At 39.1% G+C, this 10,679-nt stretch overlaps 1 protein-coding gene across 1 annotated transcript; it reads left to right on the top strand.

The window, feature by feature from the left end:
• The first annotated feature begins 9,728 nt into the window (after positions 1 to 9,728).
• LOC124889662 lies at positions 9,729 to 10,277 on the top strand. Its single transcript, XM_047401639.1, has one exon. The coding sequence runs from the start codon at positions 9,729 to 9,731 to the stop codon at positions 10,275 to 10,277; it is 549 nt and encodes a 182-aa protein (XP_047257595.1).
• Positions 10,278 to 10,679: the final 402 nt, after the last annotated feature.

Below are 10,679 nucleotides of genomic sequence, written 5' to 3'. Positions count from 1 at the left end.
ATCGTAGAAGGAATAACCGTATTGTGGAATATATTAGATTAGAAGGAAACTGATTAAGGGAATAGTACCTTTATCTTGATTCGAACTTGTGGAGAAATGATAAGGGTAACTGGCTCACATATTCGCATCTGCTTCCCAAGTGGCACCCTCTACTGATTGATTTTTCCATAGAACTTTAACCAGGGGAACTTCCTTGTTCCTCAGTCTACGGACTTGATAATCTACGATTTCAACCGGGATTTCATCATATGAAAGGCTATCCTGAACATCACAACCTTCTGAGGGATCAACAACAACAGAGTCTCCAATGCACTTCTTGAGCATAGAAATATGAAACGCAGGATGGACAACTGACAATTCTGCAGGCAACTCAACCTCATAAGTTGCTTTTCCAACACGATCCAAAACTCTATAATGGCCAACATATCTGGGACTTAAATTCCCTTTCTTTCCAAATCTTTTAACCCTTTTCATGGGTAAGATTTTCAAATACACCAAATCATCGACATCAAACTCAAGAGCTGTTCTTCTCACATATGCATACGACTTCTGACGACTCAGGGCTGTCTTCAACCTCTTCCAAATCAACTTAACTTTCTCCATAGCTTTGAACATGGCATCAGGTCCAATCACAGCAGCTTCACCCACTTTGAACCAACCTATGGGCGATCTACATCGCCTTTCATACAAGGCTTTAAATGGAGCTATTCCAATACTAGCATGAAAACTATTATTGTAAGCAAATTCAATCAATGGAAAATATTCATCCCAACTTCCCTTGAAATCAAGAACACAAGCCCTCAATATGTCCTCCAAAGTCTGAATAGTCCTCTCAGCCTGACTGTCTGTCTACGGATAAAAAATAGAGCTAAGATGAACTTGGGTGCCAAGACCCTTTTGAAAGGTTCTCCAAAACTAAGAAGTAAACTTAGTACCTCTATTAGAGATGATAGATAATGGAATTCCATGCAACCTGACTAACTCTCGAATATACAGCTTAGCATAGTCCCCCGCGGTGAAAGATGTATGTACTGGCAAAAAATGTGCTGACTTAGTCAACCTATCTATAACGACCCAAATAGAATCATGACGACGACGAGAGAGAGGTAAACCGGTCATGAAATCCATGTTCACCACTTCCCTCTTCCAGGTAGGGATGTTAAATTCTTGCATCACTCCATCGGGTCTCTGGTGCTCTATCTTTACCTATTGGCAAGTTGCACACTTTTCTACGAACTTCGCTATATCCCTTTTATACCATTCCACCAATAAATCTCCCACAAATTATGGTACATCTTGGTAGCATCGGGATGAATAGAATTTTACGCGCCATGCGCCACAGCCATGATCCTCTGCCTTAGATACACAATCTATTCTGAAATCTCAATACACCATCTTCCCCTTGGGAGAAAACCTCCACCTTTTGGTCTTTAACTGATTCTTTTAGTTCGGCCAAACGAGAATATGTATCCTGCTTCTCCTTCACTTCAGAAACTAGGGAAGATTCGGAACTACTTTGGACCCCAAGCATTAGCCTCAGCTGAGTCAAGCAATATAACACCCAACCTAGCTAAACGGTGCACATCATGAGATAACTCCTTCTTATCTTCCTCTACATGTGCTATATTACCCATGGATGATCTGCTAAGGGCGTCCGCCACTATATTGGCCTTGCCCAGGTGATACAACACACTCAAATCATAGTCTTTCAATAACTCTGATCATCGCCTCTGTCGAAGATTCAACTCTCTCTGAGTGAACACATACCGTAAACTCTTGTGATCCATAAAGACATCAACGTGAACGCCGTGTAGGTAGTGTCTTTAAATTTTCAAAGGCAAAACCACTCTAGCTAACTCGAGGTCATGGGTCAAATAATTCTTCTCATGAGGTTTCAACTGTTGGGAGGTGTAAGCTATAACCTTATCCTTTTGCATCAACACACCACCCAAACCAACTCTAGAAGTATCACAATACACCACAAAATCATCTCCACCATTGGGAAGGGTCATCACAGGGGCTGAAGTGAGTCGAGTCTCCAACTCCTGAAAACTCTTTTCGCAAGAATCTGACCACTGGAATTTTACCTTCTTTTAGGTTAACTGGGTCAAAGGAGCAGCAATGGACGAGAAACCTTCGACAAAACAATGGTAGTATCCAGCTAGACCCAAGAAACTTCTAATATCAGATGGGGAAATAGGTCTAGGGCAATTTTTCACAGCTTTTACCTTTTGAGGATCAACTCGGATATCATCAAAAGAAATAATATGACCTAGAAAAGCAATTGACCGAAGCAAAAATTTACAATTATTAAATTTGGTAAACAACTGCTGATCTCTAAGGGTTTGCAAGACAATTTGGAGATGATTTGCATGGTCTTTCTCACTTAGGGAGTACACAAGAATATCATCTATAAACATAATAACGGATATATCCAGGTATGGTCTGAACACCCGATTCATGAGGTCCATAAAAGCTGTTGGGAAATTAGTTAATCCAAAGGATATGACCAAGAATTCAAAATAAGCGTAACAAGTGTTGAAAGTTGTCTTTGAAATATCACACTCTTTGACTTTAAGTTTGTGATAACCGAATCTCAAATCTATTTTCGAGAAGTAGCTGGCACCTTGTAGCTGATCAAAAAAGTCATCAATTCTAGGAAGAGGGTACTTGTTCTTGACTTTGACCTTGTTAAGCTGATGATAGTCTATGCACATGCACAATCAACCATTTTTATTTTGCATGAATAAAATGGGTGCACACTAGGCCTTATAAAACCCTTATCAAGAAGATCTTTGAGTTGCTCAATCAACTCCCCAAGTTTTGGGGGGGGGGCCATAAGATACGGAAGGATAGAAATTAGCTGTGTATCAGGGAGAAGATCAATTTCAAATTCTATCTCTCTATCGGGAGGTACCCCTAGGAGATCTTTTAGGAAAACATCAGAAAAATCAATAACAACACTAACAGATTGAATAGTTGGAGTCTCAGACTTAGTATCTTTAACTCAAACCAAATGATAGATACAACCTTTGGAAATCAACTTCCTAGCTTTAAGATAGGATATGAAATGACTTTTAGGAGACACAGAATTTCCGAACCACTCAAAAGCTGGCTCATTGGGAAACTGAAACTTGACTACCCGAGTACGACAGTCTATAGATGCATAACAAGAGTGTAGCCAATCCATACCCAAAATAATGTCAAAAATAATCCATGTCTAGCTCAATCAAATCTACAAACATGGTTGTGTTAAGAACAATGATAGGACACTTCTTAAATATTTGCTTAGCAACAACAGATTCATCCACTGGTGTAGAGACTACAAAAGGCTCGAAAATCTTTTCAGCACTGATTTCAAAATTCAAAGCCACCAATGGAGTCACATAAGAAAGACTTGACCCAGGGTCTATCAACACATACACATCAAAATGAAATACATGGAGCATACTAGTAACAACTGGTGAATCCTCCTGCTCCTGGCGGGGTGGTATAGTATAAAAGTGATTCTGGTGCTGACCACCTGCAGTACTAGATGAGGCACCTTGAAGAGGAGTAGGACAAACTACAGGGGATGGAGCACTAATAGTCTGATTTTGGGGACGAACATCGCAACTCCCCTGTCTAGCATATGGGCAATCCTTAAATTTGTGGCCCAAATTACCGCAACCAAAGCAACCCCTCTGACTGATTATGCACTCACTGAGATGGTCTCTACCACACTTCAGACATAGGGAAGGACGAGGTCTGTTACTCATACTATCCTGGGACTTGGACATCGTAGGCCTACCCTGCTCTGGCCTAATTCTAAATGTAGGAGTACTGGCTGATGAAGGCACTGGAATAAGAGAATGACTCTGGAACTAAGGGCGGATCCCTCTAAAAAATCTAGCTGGACTATACCCCTGCTGCTCAGATCTAACTTTCTTATTCCTTCTCACTCTCTCTCTCTCTCCCCTTAACTTTGTCTGCTTCAATCTGCTGAGCATGGATCATTAGTCTTGAAAGGTCCATGTCCCTATTAAACATAGCGGATCTACACGCTTTCATAACATAACTAGACACACCAGCCAAAAACTTACTCATACTAGTTCTAAAATTGGCCATCATACCGGGAGCATATTTTGACAACTGGTTAAACTTATGGAAATACTCCTTAACTATCATGGGGCCCTGTCTCAAGTTCAAAAATTCTTCTAATTTTGCTTCCCTCATCTCCAGGGGAAAAAATCTGTCTAAGAAGGCATCTTGGAATAATTGCCAAGTCACAGAAGTATAATTCTCTCCTCTACTTTTCCTCCACATCTCCACCCAATCATAAGCAACATCTTACATTCAATATATAGCCAATTCAACACTCTCCTCCTCAATCACGTGTATAATCTGAGTGATCTTTCTCACTTTATCTAAATACATTTGTGGGTCTTCACCTACTTTCAACCTATAAAACTCAAGTAGATTTATTCTCATAAAGTCATGAACTCGGTCTACAGTAGAATTATTCCCTTGCGGAGGTGGAATAGTAGCCTGGGTGTAGGCTCGAGCATTGGCAGTGACCACTTAGGCTAGCGCTTGGAAAGCTGCCTGAAATTCAGTGTGGGACACCATCTCACCTAAAGAATCAACGGGTTGAGGTCTTTCATCATTTATGCAAGCTCTACGAGGAGGTATTTTCTATCATAAGAGAGTACTAATTAACCGCCGAGAGAAACAATCATAAGCACGATAAACTCTTGAAAGAAAGATACAACTTTTCCTAAAATGTCCCGTAGCCTCTTGCTCATAGATATGGTGTGCTACACACCGATGATCAAAACTCTACATAACGTAGATTATCAGGCTCCCTAGGAGTACTTGAAACTTAGGTTCTGATACCAAGCTTGTAACGCCCTAAGAACCCATCTCGAGATGTCACACGGTGCTTAAGGTCACACGTAGCCTCAAGCTAACCCCCTAAGCCTTTCATCACCTTTAGAACTCACTGTAACATAAATCATTCTAAGATAAAGAGGAATAAGCATGTCATGACCATGCTTAGATACAAAATAATACTGTCCTGTACAACTAAAATACCGAGATCCTGCACATACTGGCACACCAGTCTGACAAAGCCTCTACTATATAAGACTGAGGAGCCCTTGGGACAGATCCCCAACTGACTCGTACTGAACTGAAAATAAATAACCATCTATCAGTAAGACAAAATAAGAGATACAGGTCCTCGAACCATGAGGACTCACCAACTGCAGATATGTAGAAGAAGGTACTCAAAGATCACTGTCACTGCTGAAACTGAGCACTTGAACCTATATCACGATGAAATATAGAATACAAAAGAGTATGGGAGTCAGTACTTGGGAATGTACTGAGTATGTGGGGGTGGATCTAACATTTAAATAATATCATAAATGTATAAGGAAATCATGCATACTGTCCATAATAATTCTCTTTGCTTATATTATCTGAAACATTTTTCTCATAAATCATCAGTAGTAATACATTCTTCATAAATCTCGTAAATCATTTATCTCAACTCAAACTCTTTATCTCATAACTTAGAGTGACTCGGTAACTCAAGAGACTTAAATCATTATGGACTTGGGAGTTTCTTATAACCGACATGACTACACCATATGAGCCGCATGGAGTCCAACAGTTTTCCCTCCTAACGAGAGAACCCCACATTTACAGGGGTGTTGTACTATTGCCATGGAGTACAACCTCAATCTCATCTTCACAATCTCATACTCAGCCTTTGGCCCATAATTATCAACATCAATCCTACAGTGGCGCATAGTTTTAGAGAAATACCGAATTTCCCGTTCGGTGCTAAATACTCCTCCCAGGCTCAGCTCAGAACGCGTTAGGAAATCCACCTCAATCAATATCAACTCATGGTTCTATTATAAAGACCAAAACATAAATATATATCTTATTTGAAAATCATAAACATCTTATGGATTCCTAACTCGACTCAAATCAATACAAGTTTTCTCAATATCAAGTACATTTGTTTATCAAATAATTTCAAATATCAAAAAATTCATGGAAACATCATAAGACTCATTCTTTCCTCTCAATTTCACATATCAATATACATTCAATAGTCAAATTTCTCATGGAAGGGCATAACTCATGACACTTGTCTCAAATCATTCAAAAATCATCAATTCATAATAAAAATATTCAACTCATGGAGCTTGACTTAAATTTCTTAGAAATCATCAATTCATAATGATAATATACGGCTCATGGAATAAATTCTCAATTTAAGAAACATGATGGTGAAATAATCATAAATATCAAAATTATTCAACTCAAATCTCATAAATCATTAATAGAGAAATTTGAGTGTAAACCCTCTTGAAATACCATGTAAATCAATAATAGAAAGTTAATCTTTGGGCACAAGAACGAAAGGAGTGTTCTTGTTCAAACCTCACATACCTTGGATTTTAATTTTTGGAGATGTAGAAACTTGTTTGGAACTTCTTCCTTACACTTTCAGACCAAGATTCTTGATGCCTTTGACTTGAGGAGCTTAGTTCTTGAACAACTTGAAGAAATTTATGGGAGATTTCTTGAATTTCTTGGAGATGATTTGATTTTTGGGTTTGAAAGAAACCCTACGTTTCTAGAGAATTCTTAAAAGAATTTTGGAGAGAAATGGAGAGAAAAATGATCTTTTCTTCTCTACATAGATATATATATAAGGCAACAAGGAGCGGAAATGATCAAGATGCCCTTTTGAAAAATTCTGAAATTTGCTGATCGGGGCCTGTGACGGTTGACCTAACAGTCCATCAGAGAGACTGACGGTCCACCAAGTCGTCTGTCACTCGAGGCGCAGGAATGGGACATTCTGTCTCAGCCTGACGGACCCGTTTGACGGTCCGTTAAATTGTTGACGGACCACCAACCAGGAGGTCGCACGATGGCCCAAAAAGAAGGTTACTACCTTGGCTTGAAGGGACACTTGACGGTCCACCAGGGACCTGACGGTCCGTCAAGTCTAGTGTCCAACCTGGGCGTTTTGATATTGTTTTGTAAAACCGCCATAACTCCTTCATCCGATGTCAGATTTTGATGAAATTGGTATCTATGAAAAGCTTATTCGATACTCTACATGGTTTAAACATCAATCACTTCGGAAGTCATACATATCCATTCAAAAATATAGATTTAGGCTTAAGGAATGATTGGGATATTACATCATGCCATAGACATTTTTCTAGAAATAGGGGTGTATAATTGAGGCTTTGGGTGACTATAAATGACACATTCATTAGGTGCTCGAAAGAACCAATGGGTGACATCTTTATGATTTTGTTGAAAGGCTAACCACGAAGACCTTCGACCCAGCCTATCTCTTACTTAACAGCTAAGAATTATGTTAAACCATCATTAACTCACATGCTCTTTACTTTTAGGTACTTGATTTTAAATTAAAAGTGTTATTCTGGTGTATTGTTTGACCAAAGATTGTTATAAACAAATTCCAAACTGAAACACCCCATTTTACTTTAAATATTGCTTTTTGTTTGCATTCTGGGTATCATTTTAGTAATTAGAGAACCATAGGACTTAAAATTTGTGTTTCACTTATTATGGATTTTACCCCAACGTGAGTTGTGATATTGATAACGATTGCCTTACCCTTTTAGAATGGGAGTAAGTTGCGCGTTATCAAAATGACATCATTGCCGGGGAGTGGAATATAAATTTCACTTGTTTGGTATGATTTACTTTCCTTGTTATTTATTATTTTTGTAGTTGATTATAGTATTAATGCAACAATGAGTGACAACGCTAGTAACATGGGACCTTTGATGTTCCTCTCAATGATGAGGGACAACTCAATGATGTAGTCCAAATAAGTACAATCCTTATCCCACCAACTAATGGGAATGGTGTCTTACATGTAACAAGTGTAATGTTGTACATAGTACAAATGAAAGGGCTATATGAGGGTCAATAATATGAGGACCCCAATGTTCACTTAAAGAATTTTGTGCAGGGGTATGCACCTTTCAACATTGCATACATCACTCAAGAGTCTATTTGTCTTTGCATTTTCCCGTTCTATTTAACGGGCAAGGCAGTGTTGTGGCTCTGTCCACTCTCACATAGTTAATCACTACTTAGGATGAGCTTACCATATTTTTTCTTGATCGATACTTCCTACCATCCAAAATTCTCCAAATACGGGATGAGATCATAAATTTTAGGCAATTGAATGGGGAACCGTTGTTTGAAGCATGGGAACAATTCAATGGAAAATTGGTGTCCAAACCATGAGTTCCCAGAGAATATGCTTCTCCAAATATTCTATCGGGCCTTTGATCTGCTTAACAAAATTGTGGTTGACAATGCGGTGGGAGGTTCCTTAGTGAAGATGCACTACCGTGTAGCAATTCAACTGTTGGGAGAGGTGATGAAGTAAAATTAGTTTTGGCATACCGAGATACCAAAGTTCCAAAAAGCTCTCCCTTTACATTCATAGTTGGAAAAGAACATGGAAAGTGGGATGAGAAAACAGAGAAGATCATGGAAAAAATTATGACCCAACTTGAGCTCTTGACAAAGCATGTTATAGGTGCACCCACGAAAGGGGTATAGGTCATAGCATCTAAGGCCTATAAAGATGATGAGGAGGCCAAGAAGTTGGATGATAAGATCCAATATTTATCAAACTATTTAGGGGTTTCCCACCACTCATATCAAAGGCAAAAAGGGAATCAAGTTTGGATAGACCATGAATATTATAGGGATTGAAGGGATAGAGAGAGTGATTATGACTGCTATGTACGCCCTCATGATCAATCAAAGAACAAAGAGTCAAACTCTATTGACCCTAAAAAGTTCAAGACCGAGGATGTTTGATATATAGGGTGAAAGGTACGGTTAAGATGGTCTGTGAATTTAAAGGTGACTTCTCTCAACTCTTTCAAACCAGGGTGGCCCACTCTACCTCCATGAAGCAATTGGAGACCCAAATTGGGAAAATATCCATGAAACTAAATGCTAGGCCTAGAGGTGGACTCCCTAGTAACACGATTGCTAATACAAAGAATGACGCTTAAGTCCTAGTAATTGTCACTATTACGCCCTCATGATCTAGCAAAAAATAAAGAGTCAAACTCTATTGACCCTAAAAAGTTCCAGATTAAGGATATTTTGACCTAAATTTTGTATAGGGTAGAAGGTACGGAGAAGATGGTCTGTGAATTGAAAGGTGACTTCCGTCAACTCTCTCAAATTGTGGTGGCCCACTCTGCCTCTATAAAGTAATTGGAGACCTAAATTAGGCAAATCTCAATGCAACTAAATGTTAGTCCTAGAGGTGGACTCCCTAGTGACACGATTGCTAATCTAAAGAATGACCTTACGTCCTAGAAATTGTCACTATAAGTGGAAAGACACTTGATGGGCACTTGAAAAATGACTTAAGTGGGAAGATGCCTAAGGATAAGCCAAAGAAGGTGTTACCTCAAAATTGATAAGAAAAAGATGAGAAAGATGACAAAGTGGTTGAGATTAATAAGACACAAAGTGAAACACGACATACAATCCAAGTTCCTTCCCCATTCCCTCAATGATTGCAAAGAAAATAGAAAGGTAAAAAGCTAAAACAATTCATGGTCAAGCTTTGAAATCTATCAATAAATATCCCATTGCTTGAGGCAATCCAAGAGATCCCAGGATATACTAATCTAATGAAAAATTTGATGTCGAAAAAGAAGCTTGTCAAAGGTAACACCATTGAAGTCACCCATGGTTGTAGTGATATTGTGGATTGTGCGGTAGCGGAAAAGAAAGATGATCCCAGAGTTTTCACAATTCCTTGTACCATTGGAATGCATGTGTTTCCAAAATCCATATACGACCTTGGTGCAATGATCAACCTCATTCCCTTTATTATCTACAAGAATCTTGGTTTGAATGCCCCTACCCCGACCTCTATGCAACTCTTAATGGTGGACCGATCTATCAAAAGGCTGGTGGGAATTTTATTTGATGTCCTAGTTAAAGTGAACAAGTTTATACTTTCAGCAGATTTTATGGTCTTGGACTGTGAAACGGAACAAGAGGTACCTATCATACTTGGTCGTTCATTTTTACCCTTTAGAAGGGCCATTGTTGACTTAGAAATGAGGGAGATAAAGTTTAGGGTAAAAGTGGATGAGGTCACTTTCAAGGTTTGTAAGATGAAGAAGCAATCCATAGAGCTTCAAGTTATGTCTGTGGTAGATGTAGAGATTGCAGAGGCGAGTTAAGGCGGGCTTGATGACCCACCTTGAGGATGAAAAAGAAGGAATACGTCGTTCTATGATGTTAACTAAGGCGTTGTGTTGGAGGCAACCCACAAATGCTATGAAAATTTCTCGTATCCTTTTGTTATGATTTTGTAGAATAGATTTTTGTTTTTGTATTTGAATAACTCTTGAATTTATGGCACTATGGAGTGCATTGGATGAGCTTAAAAAGGGGAAAGTGTGAGAATTTTTGCACTGAAAGCTAAATAGAGGAAAATCTGTGAATTTGAGAAGTGTGCTGAGAAGGGGAAAATAGGAAAGCAAAAATTCTGTCAGTTACCACGATCGCGGCCCCTAGGCGCGATCACGGTCACCCGCGTGTCTGCGATCACGGGCAACTGACCGTGATTGCGGTCAGTTCAG

Source organism: Capsicum annuum, chromosome 12 (genome assembly GCF_002878395.1).
Source record: "Capsicum annuum cultivar UCD-10X-F1 chromosome 12, UCD10Xv1.1, whole genome shotgun sequence".
In the NCBI taxonomy this organism is placed as follows: Eukaryota; Viridiplantae; Streptophyta; class Magnoliopsida; order Solanales; family Solanaceae; genus Capsicum; species Capsicum annuum.
Note: the sequence above shows the minus strand (reverse complement) of the source record. Positions and strands in the feature narration are given on the sequence as shown.